Below are 18,460 nucleotides of genomic sequence, written 5' to 3' on the forward strand. Positions count from 1 at the left end.
CAGAAACTGTTGGAGAACTACGGCAAAGAATAATAACTTATTTTTAACATTTGCAGCAACTACTTTTCTTAAATATGTTTAATGATTTTCAGAAACGTTATGAAGCTTGTTTGCAATGCCATGGTCCACATTTTGAACATATTACAAAAATTAATTCATAAATATATTTTTTTTATATTCGGTACTGTTTATTTTGGCGGATACTGTATATTCATAAGTTGAACAGCTTGGATAAGCTAAGAATACAGAAAATACTTCAGTTTTAAATCATTGTTGGTAGACTCGTATTCGCCCATAAAAAGGGGCGAGGCGATATAAATATCGGTTATAATCACTATAGCTGTCATTTAAACAATAAATATTGTATGTTGCTAAATTCGAACGGTGCAGATGAATATATTTTTACTAGAGTTTCTTAGGCTTAGGTTCATTAAAAAGGTTGTTTATGGTATTTTAGCATTTTTATTCACTTTTTATTTGACGTTTCGGCAGGATATCAATGCCTTTTTCAAAAATTAGTACTGACAAGCATGCAAAAGTTGGTAGCAAAAAAATACACAAATAGATGTCACGAGAGAGCACGTAAAGGTTGGAATAAATTCATAAATGGGCGATTTTGGAAATAAATCCCGAAACAGGTCGATTTTTCTTTTTAAATTACGAGTTTTTGGCATATTATATCATACTATTGTCGTCATCCATCTGGGTGTGATGACGTAATCGATGATTTTTTAAATAAGGGTAGGTGTCATGTGATAGCTCATTTGAAAGGTTATTCAGTTCTCTATTCAGTAATATAAACATTATTATAATTATTTATACAGGGTGTCAAAAATTTTTTTGTATTAAATATTAATTGAGACAAAAAGAAGAATGTATTATACAAACAGTAATTTATTTAGTTCCAAATAACATTTTGCTGCTGTCAGAAAACAGGAAAAATTTTTTTTTGAAAAATAAACATTGCTTTTAGTTTAAATTAAATGTTCAAACTGTAAAGAGGCAGGTGGGTGGCAGCTTTAACATTGAGTTTAATCGTGGAATAGTATTTATTTTTTAAATAAACATATTTTTCCTGATTTCTGACAGCAGTAAAATGTCTTTTTGATTAAATAAATTACGTACATTCTTCTTTCTGTCTCAAGAAATATTTAATTAAAAAACAAATTTTGGACACCCTGTAGAAATAAGTAGGTTAGTGTTTATATTACTGAATAGAGAATTTAATAAGCTTTCAAATGAGCTATCACACGACCACTATTCTCATTTAAAAAAATTATCGATTCCGTCATCACGCCCAGATGGATGACGTCACTAGTATAATATATACGGTGATGAGCGCGTTAATAACCGGTAAAATAACGCAAAAGATGAAAAACATATTAAGTTGTGAGATAAAAAGAAATGAAACTAGTAGTGTTGGGAAATTTAGCGATAAAAACCTATTTTATATTCTATTTGTTGTTTTCTACCTTTAGACGTATCGGACGAGTTTGGCAACTGACACTGTGACAGTGACCGTTTTAGTTGACATACTCCTTTAATCATAGACATATATATTATATTACCATAGACTGAGCCTACCCTTCGCACTTCCTGACGACAAGATCTTTTGGACAGGTTTGCTTGCGGTATCTTTCTAGCTCATTGCATCGGGAAACTAACATGGAACTAAGTGAGGGTATAGACACGGAAATGGACCACTATCTGTCGTAGCTTTACTATGCAGAAGAGTAAAACAGCATTGAACCACAAAAAAAAGATGGTGTCGATTTCGCTTAGCATGACACTCTGTGTATGATAATATACAGAGTGTTGAAACGAAAATTTGACCCCCCTCCCCAGAAACTCAGAAAATCAAGAGTTTCTTCACAAATTAAAAAAACACGTCAATTTGTATTGGAAGGGGGATGTATATGTATATTCATGCCCTCGAATGTAACCCCCTACTGCCCCGTATCAACCCCAGTTTTTTTTAATAGCAAATGTAGTCGAGTGGCACATTATTTGAAAGGTAATTTTTTCTCTACACGATCCTCTATTTTTTTTCATTTGCATGGTAACTTTAAACATAATCTTGGATTTAACTAATTTATAATAAAGTCCAAAATTATCTTCAAACTTATTACGTAAATTAAAAAAAAATAGTGTCGTGTTGAGAAAAAAATTACCTTTCAAATGACGTTATACTCGACCACACTTACTATTAAAAAAATTTGAGGACATGAATTTTGCATGAAAATTCGTCCCTCTCCCAATATAACTTGCTCAAGATAAAATTGAATCAATCTTTTCACACAGATGAACACAATACCAAAAACTGTATTTACAGATCTAGTAATTCAACTGTAATATCAAATAAAGTTGAGAACCTCAAAATTTCATTTAAAACTAAAAATTCCATCAAATCACTGTTTAGTAAAACCAAAGACAAAATAGATCAATTAAATAGAAGTGGCATATACAAGCTATCTTGTGGTGAGTGTAGTACCACCTATGTAGGAAGGACAATGAGAACCCTTTCTCAAAGAATCAAGGAGCATGTCAGAACTCCAGAAAAATCAAACTTTGGCTATCATGTTATATCTACCAATCATTCCTTCTCTCCCACTAAAGACAGCCAAATTTTGCATAATATTCCATCTAAAAATTATAGATTAATGAATTTGTTGGAGGACCTGGAGATTTCTAGAGAGATGAAGTCTAATCCTGATTTTTGTGTCAATACTCAGATCAATTTGAATTGTAATTATAAACCTTTATTCAAGTATCTATGGGAGACAGTGGAGTAGTAACCTCATGCAATCTTTAATATACAGTACGTAAATCGTTCAGCTGGACATAGTGAATATACATTGAGAGAATTGTGGCAACTGCGCTAACCTGTGTAAGTTGAAGCTTGTGTTCGAGTACGAGTTTTTGGTGCAATAGAGCTGTTAGAACGAATATAATGAGTGAGTTTTGAAGCAAGGCTGTCCATAAATAAAGCAAAAGAAAATTTTTTGATTATTGAGTTAATAATTTTACTTTCATTTTTAAAATATTTTTTATTTAATTTCAAAACCAAACATTTTTCCCATTCCCTTAGGAAAAAAATATTAAGCTACTATATTGTCATATTTTGACGTTTATTTGTGTCAGTCGAAATGATTTGTCAATTTTGAGGTTAATGCCCTTTGATGCCAACAACCATATTGTCATCGAGAGAGCTCAGTTGCCACAATTATCTCAATATAATACAATGTATGTATTTATGTATCTAAATATATACAATGTATATTCCCTATGTCCAGCAGAACGATTTACGTACTGTATATAAAAACTATTGTATTTACATGTAACATTTAATTTTATAACTTAAAATACAAATAAGGAAAACATGTGACTATTGGCCAGATTTATATATACATACATTGTTGTATTACAGATATTTACATAATATACTTCTATCATCAAGTAATGAGAGCTTTAGAAATAAAACACTTAACAACAAAAGTGTTTGAAACTATTTTCTTAAGAATTGAATTCCACCGAACACTATCCTATTGGTTTGTTATCAATGTCTTACAACAGTAGAAACTGAATATACCCATTTTAACATCTTAGCATTTAATAAAATCATTTAATATTTTTACTATAAACATTAAGGATTCAACTTAGTAAAATATCCATACACCCTGTCAAGGTCATTTCAATGACTTATTTACAAAAGATGATAAACAACAACAATCTAATATTATCTCTATAATTTCAATAATCTAACATCTTCTAGAATATTGAATTTGAGAATTCACAATTAAAAACTGATCTTCCTCATTACTTCCTGTTTTTATTTTTAACCTAACAAGGTGTGCATGTATGTTGGCCAATTAGTCTTAAAATTAATCATGTTATCAATTAATTTATTAGTTGATTAGTACAAACATCTAAGGTACATTTCCTTATCAATTTAATTGTAAAAATTTTCAATTTTCCTTTCAAAAATGTTAAAAATATTCATATTTTAATGTCAGCTGTCATACATCAACGCAGAACAGATAAAATCAGATTTGAATATCCGACTTTGTCAGTCAGCTGTTTCTACTAGGCCAACAATGGATGGGTGATACCTATGCCATGAAAAAAGTTTTGTGTTTGTGTAACGTGTAATGTTGCCTTTTTTTGTTTTTACTGTTTGGGGTTGTACGGAGGACAAAGCATTTCCAACCAAAATTCATATTTATATTCACAAGATGCAAATGATAACACCTCAATGTTGTAGCGGTACTTTTTTACAATTGGACGTAAGTAAAAAAAGAGTTTTGTACTTCTTTTTCTTACAAGACCTCTTTTTTTATTTTAGCATTAGCTCCGATGATGACGTTTATGTCGAAAGCGCTCAGCTAAAGAAATAAATTATTTACACACTTTGACATACTACATTTTTTATTTCCTTTATTCGTTCAAGTGTGTACAAACTTATCAGTCTTTCAACTATCAATATAAATTGGCGTTTTTTTTTTTAATTTTGAAGATGTTCTTGGTTTCTGAGTTTCTGGGGGAATCAAATTTTCGTTGGAACAGACTTTATATGTCTATGCATCTAAAGATGGGAAACAATAAATAGAATGTAAATTTATAGGTTTTTATCGCTAAATTTCCCACCTCTACTAGTTTCACTTCTTTTTATCTCACAACTTAATATGTTTTCCATCTTGTGCGTTATTTTGCCGGTTATTAGCGCGCTCATCACTGTGTGTAAAAAATTCATAATTTCAAAATAAAAATCGAACTGTTCCGGGATCTGTTTCCCAAATTGCCCATTCACGTAAAAATGAATTTATTCCAACCTTTTTTCTCTACGTAGGTATAAATAAACCTAATTTTTGGAATCTTTTCTGAGATGGCTTTTTTAATTGGGTACTTTTGGTCCACTTTTCCTATCTCATATATTGACTTATTACTGCACGCGCTTATTTTGATTTAATTTTTTAACATATTATTTTACAAGGAATTTTACTTGCTAACAACCTGACAGACTCAGGTCTATTTGTCTTATACAACCTGTCGGATCTTTGGCTTTAACATCCCTCATGAGCAATAGAATTTTATGAAATTGCTTCAGTCTTACCTCTTAGTATTCAATACTGAAACGGTTTAAGATCAATTCCTACGTGCCACAGTGATACTGGATTCGTTGCTAACCGATTCCAGACATGTTTATTGACTTTTCGGTCTAGATGTGATTAACTTCACTTGTTTAGCCTCTAGGTCGATGCAATTACCACTTCCTGGAATGTGGAGCCCCTCTTCAGGTGCCATCTCCGCTACGAAGGTTGGCAATCATCATAGCTATTTTAATTTTTGAGACAGTAGCTCTAAATAGTTGTTTTGAACTGCATCCAAACCATTCTCTTAGGTTCTTCAGCCATGAAATTCGTCTTCTTCCGATGCTTCTTCTGCCATCTGTCTTTCCTTGCATTATGAGTCGCAGGATGCCGTAAGGATGAAAGCTGAGGAAGATGCAAAGATGAAGAAAGTGAAATGAACTGATAATAAAATTAAGAATAGACAGATGTAAACTGAATGCAGTTCGACTACCAGGTATGCCCGAGAATGACCACTTGACACTCAAGGAAGGATTCGGTCAATTTGCATGCCCGTCAAGACAGTAAATTAAAGGAAATGAAAATGATGGCTAGGAAAGGAAATATTAAGATAATGTTCTGAAAATAGATAGAATAAATATAATAATATAATAAAAATAGAATAAATTTTGGGCGCCAGAAGGGAGCTAACTAAGTTAGCACTCTTCAAAGTATCCTACGCTGCTATAGAGTATATTAAATTTGTAGCAAGAGTATATGAAATTTGGTATATATAAAGGAATAATAAGAAATAATATCCACAATAAATAAATATTTATTAAATATAACTACTAGATTTTCACAATCTCTGAGTTAAATAAAGTGACTAGTATGTGACAATAATATGACAAAAAATGACACTAGTGAAAATCTTTTACAGAATTATTGTACAAATATAATATAAGAATAATCTTAATGAGGTTAGAAAATCTAAATATGGGTACCTCTAATATAGAAAGTACAACTTACACCTAGGTTAATAAGAACAACCTTCACCAAATAACAATTGTACGATTTTAATACGTACACCTTAATTCAATACTCCCTTATAATATGAATAAAATATATAAATAACTCAAAGTGAGTTGGACAGGCACAAGCCTTTACTTGATAAGTAAACCTACGGTTGAATACAACAGATCCTTTTTTTAACTCGTGGTTTTTAATAATAATATTAAGCAAGTGAAACTGAACTCTATTCTGACGGAATAGAGCCTAGAAGTTTATTTGAATGTAATGCAAAGTGAATAAGTTACCATTAAATAAGTTGAGTAAAATTGAAATTTTAAATAATGTATGAAGTTCATTTGAAGGATTTAATTTAAAATAGACTAAAATAATTAAATAAGTTTAAATAGATATATTTAATTAAGGAAACAAGCATAAGAATAATAAAAAATAAGAGTACCGACAACTATTGTATGAGAAACTATCTCAGCTCGGAGATTCTCACCATGGAGATTACGCAGGTTTTAGGAACGCTATCAACTATTATGTTGTTCTGAAATACAATATAAATCTTGGGACGAAAAAAAGTTATGTGCAATTAAATTATAAAATACTTATATGAATACTAAGTGTCCTGAATATCACAAAAACAGCCCGTCTTTAATAAGTGCAACCCAAATGTCCCCAAAACAAACCCCGTTTACACAATGTGCGAAAAGTGTATTGCGGTGTATACCCAAATCGACGTTGATGTAATGAGCACAAGTGGGTGCTAACTCCCGGTTGCAGCTGTCCTGCTGGAGGTACAGGAAAACAGGTGAAAAAACAGTTGGAGGTACAGAAGAAACAGATAAAAAACTGGAGATAATCCAGGCTTGTCTCCTAGTGACCGTCTCCCTGGAAGTGGTCTATCCTCGGTGGCGTGAGGAGTGTTTTATAATATCATAGTAGTGGCTAAAAAAACACAATCCCGTGTTACTATCAATCTACCAACGTGGACAAAAAAGTGTCAAAGAAGCAAGAGAAACGAGGAGGTGTTTTTATTCCTATTGAGAATAAGAAAAAGATCATTAAGTCCAAAAACTTGAATAACTAGGCAGCTAGACTTTTGACAAAAGTTGTTATCCTATGACCTTGGTCAAATAACGCATGAATCGCTTATTTCAGAAACAACCTAAGTCACATTTTAGAGATTTTTAGTTTATTACACTAACATTTTTTCTGTGGGACTAAGGTGGTTTCAGAAATATATATGAATATTTTAAATCGTTATAAAATCAACTATGCTTACGGGACTTAGGTGTATTCTGCATTATATTGTGTGCAACCCGCAGAAATATTATGTTGGTTTAATAAACTCAAAATCGACAAAATGTGACTTGGTTGTTTCTGAAATAAGCGATTCACATGTAATTTTCAATTTAACTACAAGATATAATTACTGTGAAACAATATTTTATTATACAGTAACCCCTCATTATCCGCGGACTCATCAACCGCGGTTTCACTTATCCGCGGTTACGATATCTGTCGAATCTTTATTGAGAATATTTTATTATTTTTATAAAATATATTTTTTATAATTTGACCAGTCGCGTTAAATTACTCATGATACGCCACTGGCGCTTGTTCTTAGTAGTAAGACTACGGCAATTAGTTTATAGTTCGGAAGGTTTAAAATATCGGCGAATGTGGACGATGATCTCAGCGTCTTTATTTTTGTTGATATGATAATACTATTTCACAGATATGCAATTTCCTCATATTTCTTTCTATGTACATACATACTAATATACGTATTTATCCAAATTGGGATTATAAATATGTCATATTCTTCTTTGGATCGTGGATCCCTCGCCATCCACGGTTTCACCAACCACACCTTTCTCTTCGGAACGTAACCCCCGCGGTTGAAGAGGGATTACTGTAATATATATACATAAGTATACAGACATATTATATAACGATGAAATGGTATGACTATGCAACAGATACTTATTTGACCATTTATTTAAAAAGATTGGAGGTCCAAAGAACTTGAAAGGAATATAAAAACTTGAATTTAAATGGACTCTATTTTGTAACTAAAAGCAAAAATCAACAAAGAACATACAATTTTCTCTAGATGAATTTGACAAGACCATGGAAATAACCTACATAAAATCTAATCAGGAAAATAATTAAGATAATTCAATATGAAATTCGTATTCTACAAAATGGCTAAATAATATTAAAAAAAATTTTACCGGGATTATCTAAGCTCTGTAGATTTGCACTAAAATTCTTTACCCTCGTTCCCAGTATTCAATAATGCTGGATAACTTCAATATACTATTTAATGATAAACTGAAACTTGGAATTGTAGATAAAATATCTTAGTTGAATAATCCCGCCACTTGCTACTCGACTCACTTCCAGACAAACAACGGCCTCTCCTTCGGCGACCAGTGACAGCCGCTCCAATTACGAATACCCCTCTACAATCCATTCGCTGCCAACCCAAGAAAACCAATGCTGCCACATTTAAATATGACGTCAACAAGCATTTAAAAATTCTGTGATTGTTTTAAGTTATATTTTAATTAAAAATGATTCTAAAAATAATTAAATAATATTTTTCTACAACCGTGTTAAAAATGCAATTTTTAGCACTCCATAGGAGCGTTAAAAATGCTACTTTAAAGCACTAGTGCTTTAAAAATTTTAAGGCATTGCAGTTAAAAGTGAATTGTCAAATTGTGAAACGTCAAAATATTTATATTTCATTTATTAACATTAATATTAATAGTACAACTTGCGCAATTTGAACACGTTTAACACGTTAACATGGTTTAACACGTTTGTATAAAAAACTATTAAAATTTGTTAGAATATACAACAATAAAAGTAAGATGTTATTCTATAGTTGTTATGATTTACGTATTGACAGTATAGACAGTTTTGATGTAATGTCAAGAAAAATATAAAAATGGAATGTCAGTCAAGTTCAAGTAAAAGTTTTTGTAGATATTGTCCCGTAATTGAGAATGAATAAATTATAATTGATATATAAGTGGTTTGTAGAAAAACTATTGTATGATATACGTGTTAAAAAGTACATTTTTAAGGCACTCATGTGAATTACAGAATTCGCTTCGCTCATTCTGCAAACTTTCACATGGTGCCTTAAACGTATACTTTTAACACTTATATCATAAATAACTATTTCCTATCAATAATTGATTAAATAAGGGGTGGAACGTCACACCTTGTGAAGAACAGCGATTGAAACCATCTCCAGCCTAGGACTCTCGATGTGACCGTCTCAAACAAAAGATACTACATCTACAAACCAGTCTAAATGCCCCAGAATATTGCTGCTATATTATTTTATTTAATTAATGATACAGTCGGATACATTGCTATTTAAGAAGTTAAAAGTTAGTTTACTTTAATCGTTATTGACACTCACTTCATATTTCTTCGTCAGAGGTCGCTAAAAGCATGCGTTGGTATAATATTTTAATATATTTACCAACCAGTCGGTCCATTTTGATTCAGTTCAGTCTTCTTACAAGCTTCTTTGATAACTGATAGACCTAAAAACATGTGTCAGAGGACGGTAAGAGACTCGAATTGAATCAAAATGCAACCGTCTACGTTTATTAAGTTAAAAAACATTATAACTCAAGTATTTACACCTTTTTATAGGTATATGGTAGATGCGGCAGATCCTGATAAAATTGAGGCTTCTAGAAATGAATTGCATAATTTATTGGACAAACCTCAGTTAGCCGGTATTCCTGTGTTAGTCTTGGGCAATAAAAGAGATAAGCCCCAAGCTCTAGACGAAAATGGCCTTATTGAAAGAATGTAAGTATATACTTGGTTAATTTCCATATTATTTTGTTTAGCTAAGCTCTAACCGAAAAGTGTTACATATCTCTCAATTATCAAATTTTTCCATATTTTTTAGTGGAGAATCAATAATTCTTCTTATCCATCATTCTTTTATCTGTCGCCATTTTTATTTTTGAAGTTTTACTTCTTTAGGCGCGATTGAGAGTAAAATTTCATAATACTGCGCGCATGCGCACACCGACAGTATGGTATAAACATTATACGGGACCTGATTGGGTGTTAAAATCATCTGTCAATAATTGTTCAATATGGAGATTTTGGATAAACAAATTAATGTTGTGTATATTAGTTTTTATTGTTGTGATGGCAGAGAAAAAAGGTTTATAATATTGTAGTGACTTTTTAAATAGTTTTTAAAAGCGACAGGTACGTAATAATTGTAAATGTTTCAGTATCCTAATAAAAAATTTCATAGGTACCTACCTATTTGGAAAATTTAAAAAGAACCTACCAAAATAGTATGTAATGCTTTGATTTACATAATTTGATTACCATCAAAATTTCTATCAATATTCACCTAATATATTGTTTCCTTACTCTATGTTTTGTTGTATTTTAATATTTCTTTCAATTCTAAATAATTTCAATTCAAAATCAAAATAATTTGGTTAAATTCAGAACCGTCAAAAGTTTAATCCGTTTAGTTAGTTGATCTTCGCAGATTGTCACGTGACACGTGGTCTCCGTGGGTAAAAGTTTAAGGTGAATGAATTTCAATACTAACTGCGTTGATAAGCGGGTTCGAACCCCAATGGAAACTTTTATTTTTTTATTTTTGTTATACATTTTATGATTGTAAGTTTATTTATTATATAATTTTTTTTTTCAGAAAATACGTATTTAGTTAAAATTTTTTCCTACATTGTTCAGAAATCATTTGTGCATTTGTGGCATTTTTCAATGTGTTTGTTTGTGTTTGTTTTAATCTATTATTATTTTAATTTTTGGCACTGTTTTAATAAAAAATTTTGAGAAGTAGTAAGTATTAAAATTAGTTTAATATTTAAATAAAATATAAATAAACTGTTTAAAGTATATTAATTTCGTTGAAATCATATAATAGAAGTATAACTTCTTACGTGCGTACAAAGTACACACACATTCTTTTTTTAATTGGAAATATAAACAGTGGGATGAAAAGTTCGTAAGCTGGCACTACTGGTATTAAATCCATATAGCCCGGGAGGTAGTGTCACATTTGACCGGAGCATTTTAGCATGGCTGTTTTCTTTTTATTTTGTTACGTTTTCCAAAGCTTATTAACAAATGATGTGTCAGTTGGCCCAAAAACCGGGGATCTTGGGCAAGAAAAGGTAAAATATGAAACTTGATGGAAAAACGCTACAACTTATATGTCAAATATTTATCTCCGTGACTTGGATCTATTAATGGCCTAGAATCCTAGAATACTTGGCTCCTAGATTTCACTCAGGCGACCCGGGTTCAATTCCTGGCATTTACATTTTTTTTTTGTTTTTAAAATTGACATTTTATTTTGAAAAATAATTATTTTTTGATTATATCACGTTTTTATTATTTATACGACACAATATAAAAATCTGTATTTCTTTTATAGAATCATAAACTATGCATTTGATCATAAATATTATGATTAACCTTAATCAGCAAAGTTGTTATACATGAACCCCTGAAGCTTCCTGAGTTAGTACGACCAATCTAAGTGAAAAGGGGGTTTTCTCCCACCTCCCGACATTTTTTTATTTTTTTTGCAAACTGTTTTTTCTTAATTTTATATCTTTATATGATGTAAAACCAAAAGATATATACAACCCTAACATTCTGTTCTGTTCCTTGCTTTGTTCTTCCAATTGGTAATCTAAAGTGTTTTCAGATCTTGTTCCACTTGTTCCATGTGGACGCTTTTTTCGTACAATCTAAAATTCATAAACTAATGATTTATACTTTTTAATCCTTGCCAAACTAGTCCAAGAACATTTATTTATTATTAGAAAGCTGACCCGGCAAACATCAGACCGCCTTAGAACTAAATAATGTTTTTCTACAATCACTTGATAAAGAAGACTTTTTCGCTTGTCAATGGCAACGAAAAGTTGACGTTTACTGAGTACCGTCACTTTATCGCTCTGTTATCGCTCTAGCACGTAAAGTTTGATTTTACGCTCGTCGTCCGTAGCAACCATACAAACATACAATACAAACACATTGAACATTCAAACTGAAAGATATAAAAGTTAATGTTATGACATTATAATGACAGATATAAAATAGTTACAATAAAGTTAATGATTTAAAAATAGTTTCATTTTATTAAGTGATTGTAGAAAAAATGTTGTATGTATTACAAGAGCAAAGTGACATTATTGCTTTCGAGTAATTACCGCTCTCCGCTACCCGTCGAGCTGTAACTCTTACTCTCGAGCAATAATGTATCACTTTTCGCTCTTAATACATAAATAACTATTAAAAGTTAAATACCAAAAAATTACCAGAAAGCCAAAAATTACTCAAAAATATTGCGTATACTTTTTTCTAATAAACAATATTGTTTTTGTGGAGTCTGCGTAAATAATGATTACTTATTAGGTTGGTCGTATTAACTCAGAAACCTTCCCGGGTTTCCGGGTTCATGTACAACAACTTTGCTTGAGGTCATCATATTATGATTAAATGCATAGTTTACGATTCTATAAGGGACATACATACAAACATTCATTTTTATATATTATAAAGAACAGGGAAATATTTAGATTTCTATTAAAAATGGGAATTGGTGATAGAAAAATGAAAAATGAGGGTTGTATCTTTTGGTTCTACATCATATAAAATTAAGAAAAAACAGTTTGTCCAAAAAAATAATAAAAATGCCGTGAGGGGGGTAGGGAGGGCCACCCCCTTTTCACTTAGATTGGTCGTACTAACTCAGGAAGCTTCAGGGGTTCATGTACAACAACTTTGCTTATTAAGGTCAATCATAATATTTATGATCAAATGCATAGTTTACGATTCTACAAAAGACACACAGACTTTTTATATTGTGTCGTATAAATAATAAAAACGTGGTATTATCAAAAAATAATTATTTTTCGAAATAAAATGTCAATTTTAAAAACAAAAATAAATTTCAACGCCAGGGATTGAACCCGGATCGCCTGAGTGAAAGTTAGGAGCCAAGTATTCTAGGCCATTAATATATGTAAGTCACGGAGATAAATATTTGGCATATAAGTTGTAGCGTTTTTCCATCAAGTTTCATATTTTACCTTTTCTTGCCTAAAATCCCCGGTTTTGGACCAGCTGACACATCATTTGTTAATAAGCTTTGGAACACCTAACTAAATAAAAAGAAACCCGACATGCTAAAATGCTTCGGTCAAATTTGACACTACCTCCCGGGCTAATAAGTCATCCCCAACCTTCAAAAGATGCGTGCATAAATTTGACAGCTGTCGAGCTATATGCACGATGCACGAGGACGATGCACGCAGTGGACGCCCCAAAGAAGCTGTTACCGACGCAAACATCAAAAAGTTCACAACATAATTTTAGATAACCATAAAGTGAAATTGTTAGAGATAGCTGAGACTCTAAATATATCAAAGGAACGTGTTGGATATATTGGGCATGCATATTTGGCATGCGAAAGCTCTGTGCAAAGTGGGTGTCACGAGATCTAGCAATCGATCATAAACGACAACGAATTGATGATTCTGAGAAGTGTTTGAAGCTGTTCAATGGTAATGAAACCGAATTTTCGCGTCCGCGTCAATATGTTACAATGAATGAAACATGGCTCCATCATTTCACACCGAAGTCCAATCGACAGTCAGCCGAGTAGACTGCATGTGATAGACCAACTCCAAAACGTGGAAAGACGCAACAGTCCGCTGGCAAGGTTATGGCATTGATGCGCATGGTATAATATTAATCGACTATCTTGAAAAGGGAAAAACCATTAACAGCGACTATTACATTGCGTTATTAGAGCGTTTGAAGGACGAAATCGCGAAAAACTGCCCCATTTGAAGAAAAAGAAAGTGCTATTTCATCAAGACAACGCACCGTGTCATAAATCAATGAAAACGATGGCAAAATTTCATGAATTGGACTTCGAATTGCTTTCGCATCCACTGTATTCACCAGATATGGCTCCCAGCGACTACCACCTATTCGCTGACCTCAGGAGAATGCTCGCTGGAAAGAAATTTAGCACTAATGAAGAGGTAATCGCCGAAACTTTGCCTAAAGGCAAATTGTATTATAAAAATGGTAGTGAAAAGTTGTGTGACTGGTATAATCGATGTACCACCCTCGAAGGTAACTGTATTAAATATTAAAATCGAATTTTATAAAAAAAAAATTTCTATGTTAGCCTACGAACTTTGGGTTTCGCAAAGGCCTAGGAACTAGTGAAGCTCTTTTTTTCACTTAACATAAACTTACGTGCATAGAAATCAGCCCACTTAAAAATTTGGTCATTTTTGATGTCTCATATTTCCTAAACGTGTTGGCCGATTTAAGTGATTTTTTGAACATGTTATAGCACGATTCTTTAATAATACCAGTGTAATAATATTGTTGCTAAACAGGTAAATTTTCATTGTATACCGGGTGTACCAATCAAACTGTGTTTTTTTTCTCAAAGTTCGCATCACCCTGTGGAATATTCTAGCATTTATGAAATACTGAAATTAAAACCTAACTATACGCTGTGAGCTCGTACGTAGAGGGGATATTTATAAATTCGCGAGCGCCAGTAGTGACAAGTCTGTAAACGTTTACTGGAAATTTGACATAAATGTCAAAGTGATTAATTTAAAATTAAAATTAAAAACATTAATTATAAAAAATATTAATTGGTCAAAGCTGTGGTATATTTTTACCTTAAATAAGGATACTTACGTTTTAAGTACTCAATTTACCTTTTTCTAATGTTCCGTAATATGTAATTATAAATTAATCTTAGCGCCATCTACACGAGAATTGTCAAAGTATCCGAAGTAAGAAATTAATATTTCATCAATAGAACGTCAAAATGATTTGCAAAATCTTAAAAAAATCTGTTACAATTTAATTACTTTTTAGCGTTGTAAATATTAAGCGATATCAATTAAATAATAAATTTAAAAATTACCGGTAAAAGTTGAATTATAATCCACTAGGAGCGACACCAGCGAAGCTCAGAGCGTATAGCCTCAGGTTTTCTTAACATTCTGTTGTTTGATTCATTCGTTTATGTTCGATAATAAAAAACTTAGGTGCTTTAACAACTAGACATGTTCTTCATCAATATCATCAATATCAACGGTGTTTTATGGCTCTATGGCTACAAATTATCAAAATATTCAAACAAATAGCTACTCGCCCGAGATCAGTCTGAACAAAAATCATTTAGGAATAAATACCAAAAGGACCATGAAAACTATTCTGAAGCATCAATGCAATCTGACATCCAGCAAGAAGTGATTCTAGCGGAAAACGAGTTCCAAGAAGTTAAATCTAGAAAAAAAAAAGAAAAATGACAAGCCCACAAAAACAACCAGATACGATAAGACAAAAAACAGGAGACAATAGTTATGCTTCTAAAAACCAATACGAAGTATTAGCCAACATTCCCGAGGAACCTACTGCTACAAATAAAGCAAATAAAGATAATGCGAAAATTCCACCATTTATCCTTTATGGCGTTACAAAAAAAGTGCAAGAACTTCTTACACTTATCAAAAAACACGCTCCAAAATTTACCTACAAAATTCTGCAAGATGACAAAATGAGGGTGCAACTAACAACCGTCGAGGAATACAGAAACTTAAAAAAAGTTTTCGAAACAAATAAAATTGTGTACCATACATTTGTTCTTTCAGAAGAAAAACACTTTAGAGTTGTACTAAGAAACATACACCACTCTACCCCAATCTCAGAAATAACCAATGCACTTAAGGGTCAGGGTCATCAAGTTATTAAAATTATGAATATCTACAACAGGGAAAACAAACAACCTAAAAATTTGTTTTTCGTTGACCTACAAAGACAAGAGAACAATAAGGAGATCTATAACATAACAAGACTACTAAATGCGATTGTTCGTTTTGAAACACCCAACAAGAAAACAACCATAGTTCAGTGCAAAAGATGCCAAAATTATGGACATACCAGGAACCAATGTACGTTACCTTATCGATGCGTTAAGTGTGCGGGTAATCATGATTATCGTACATGCACAAAGAAAAAAGAAGACGGAAAACCAGCTACGTGCACTTTATGTGGTGGTGAGCACCCGGCTAATTATAAAAAATGTCAGGTTTACATAGAAATACTAAACAAGAGATATCCTCAGAAAAATGGAATTGCTTACCAACAAAGCAATAATCTATTAACACAGATAACAGCACAAGCTCCTACCCAACAAGCATTTCAATTAAGTAACGATGAGGTAACAAGGGGAAGACCTACCTACGCCCAAATCAACAAAATGTACAAAATCTGTCAAACAATAACAACGAGTCCAACAACAGCTATCTTCTCAACATAATCTCCAATCTGCAAAAAACTATAGAAGAACAACAAAAAACAATATCACTGTTAACTCAAGAAATCCGACAAATTAGAGAAGAACTTATTTCTAGAAAATGTTGACACAACTTTTAAGAATAGCACAGTGGAACGCAAATGGAATAATCAAACATAAATATGAGATTGAATACTTCATAAACATGAACAATATCGATATTTTGTTGATTTCAGAATCACACTTATTTAACAGTGCTCAGTTGAAAATAACAAACTTTAACATATATAATGCAGGACATCCAGATGCTGAGAGAAATCCAAGAGGTGGAGCAACAGTAATAATCAGGCAGAACCTGAAACATTATGAATTGCCCAAATTTGAACAAGATTTTATGCAAGCAGCAAGTATCGTAATAGAAGATTGGGTAGGGCCACTTGCGATATCGGCCGTTTATTGTCCTCCGAGATACAGGCCAAATAAAGAAGGTTTTGTAAATCTGTTCAAAACACTGGGAAACCGATTCTTGGCTGGAGGTGATTATAACGCAAAACATACTAGTTGGGGTTTCAGACTTTCACCTCCAGGAAGGGGAAGAGTTTTATATTCAGTTGTACAAGAAATGAATTTAAGCCACCTCTCTACATATCAACCCACATACTGGCCCAGTGATCCAAATAGAGTACCAGATCTACTCGACTTTTTCATTGTAAAAGGTATCTCAGATGAGCACTTAAATATAGTATCCAGCGATGATTTAAATTCTGACCACACTCCAATTATTGCATCCATATCAACCATACTTCAAGAAAAGGAGGCGACACCGCATCTGATCTCCAAAAAAACTGACTGGGAATATTTTAAATCAATACTAGATCAAAATATAAATCTACAAATACCACTGAAAACACCAAATGATATTGAATTAGCAGTTGAATATTTTACTAAGTTGGTTCAACAAGCAGCATGGGAAGCTACGCCCCATGAGACTAAAAACAAAAGGCACCGAAGACAATGCCCACAAATCATTAGAACTGAAATACTAGAAAAGCGGAGGCTTAGAAAAAGGTGGCAAATAACGAGACACCCAGATGACAAAACCAACTACAATCGAAAATGTCGACAACTAAAAGAATTAATACAAAATCTTAAAAATGAATATTTTCAAAGTTATATGCAGAATTTAACACCAACTGCGGATTCCGACTATTCTTTATGGAAGGCCACAAAAAATTTGAAAAATTCAAAACAACAAATCCCGCCTATCAGGCATGATAACAAATGGTTACGAACAAACCAGGAAAAGGCAAAAGCATTTGCAAACTATTTCGAAGAAGTATTTCAGCCTTTACCTGCAGATGAGAATAATATCGATGAAAGAATACATGAATTTTTAGGTAGTATATATCAAATGTCTCCACCTCCCAAACTAACAACACCTAAAGAAGTAGCACAAATTATTAAATACGAAATTCGTACCAAAAAAGCACCTGGACACGATCTCCTTACTGGCGAGATAATCAAACAACTACCAAAAAAAGGGATTACAATGATAACACAACTAATAAATGCGACTATAAGGATAGGATATTTTCCAGCACAATGGAAGTTAGCAGACATTATACTAATACAAAAACCAGGAAAACCTGCTAAAGAGATAAAATCATACAGACCAATAAGCTTGTTACCTGTTATGTCTAAAATTGCAGAGAAAATTATAAAAGAACGATTATTAATAGAAATAGATGAACACAAACTAATCCCATCGCATCAATTTGGATTTCGCCTTAAACACTCGACCATTGAACAAGTGCACAGAGTTGTTGATATGATACAAACTACATTTCAGGAAAAGAGCTACTGCAATGCTGTATTCCTGGATATAAGTCAAGCTTTCGACAAGGTTTGGCACCCCGGATTGCTTTATAAACTAAAGCAAAACCTATCTCATCCACTCTACATCTTGCTCAAATCTTATCTTGAAGAAAGGCACTTCCAA

The 18,460-nt window shown here is 32.3% G+C and overlaps 1 protein-coding gene across 3 annotated transcripts in view; it reads left to right on the forward strand.

Annotated features, from left to right (window-relative positions):
- LOC126879758 (ADP-ribosylation factor-like protein 8) overlaps positions 1 to 18,460 on the forward strand; it is a 67,127-nt gene that overhangs the window by 23,077 nt on the left and 25,590 nt on the right. For all 3 annotated transcript variants that reach the window (XR_007696251.1, XM_050643004.1, XM_050643005.1), the window contains exon 3: positions 9,765 to 9,926. Coding sequence is in view for 2 of the 3 variants with exons in the window: in XM_050643004.1 (XP_050498961.1) it covers positions 9,765 to 9,926 (162 nt within the window). In the remaining variant the exon portion in view is untranslated. The remainder of the gene's footprint in view (positions 1 to 9,764; positions 9,927 to 18,460) is intronic.

This window comes from Diabrotica virgifera, chromosome 2 (genome assembly GCF_917563875.1).
Source record: "Diabrotica virgifera virgifera chromosome 2, PGI_DIABVI_V3a".
Classification (NCBI taxonomy): domain Eukaryota; kingdom Metazoa; phylum Arthropoda; class Insecta; order Coleoptera; family Chrysomelidae; genus Diabrotica; species Diabrotica virgifera.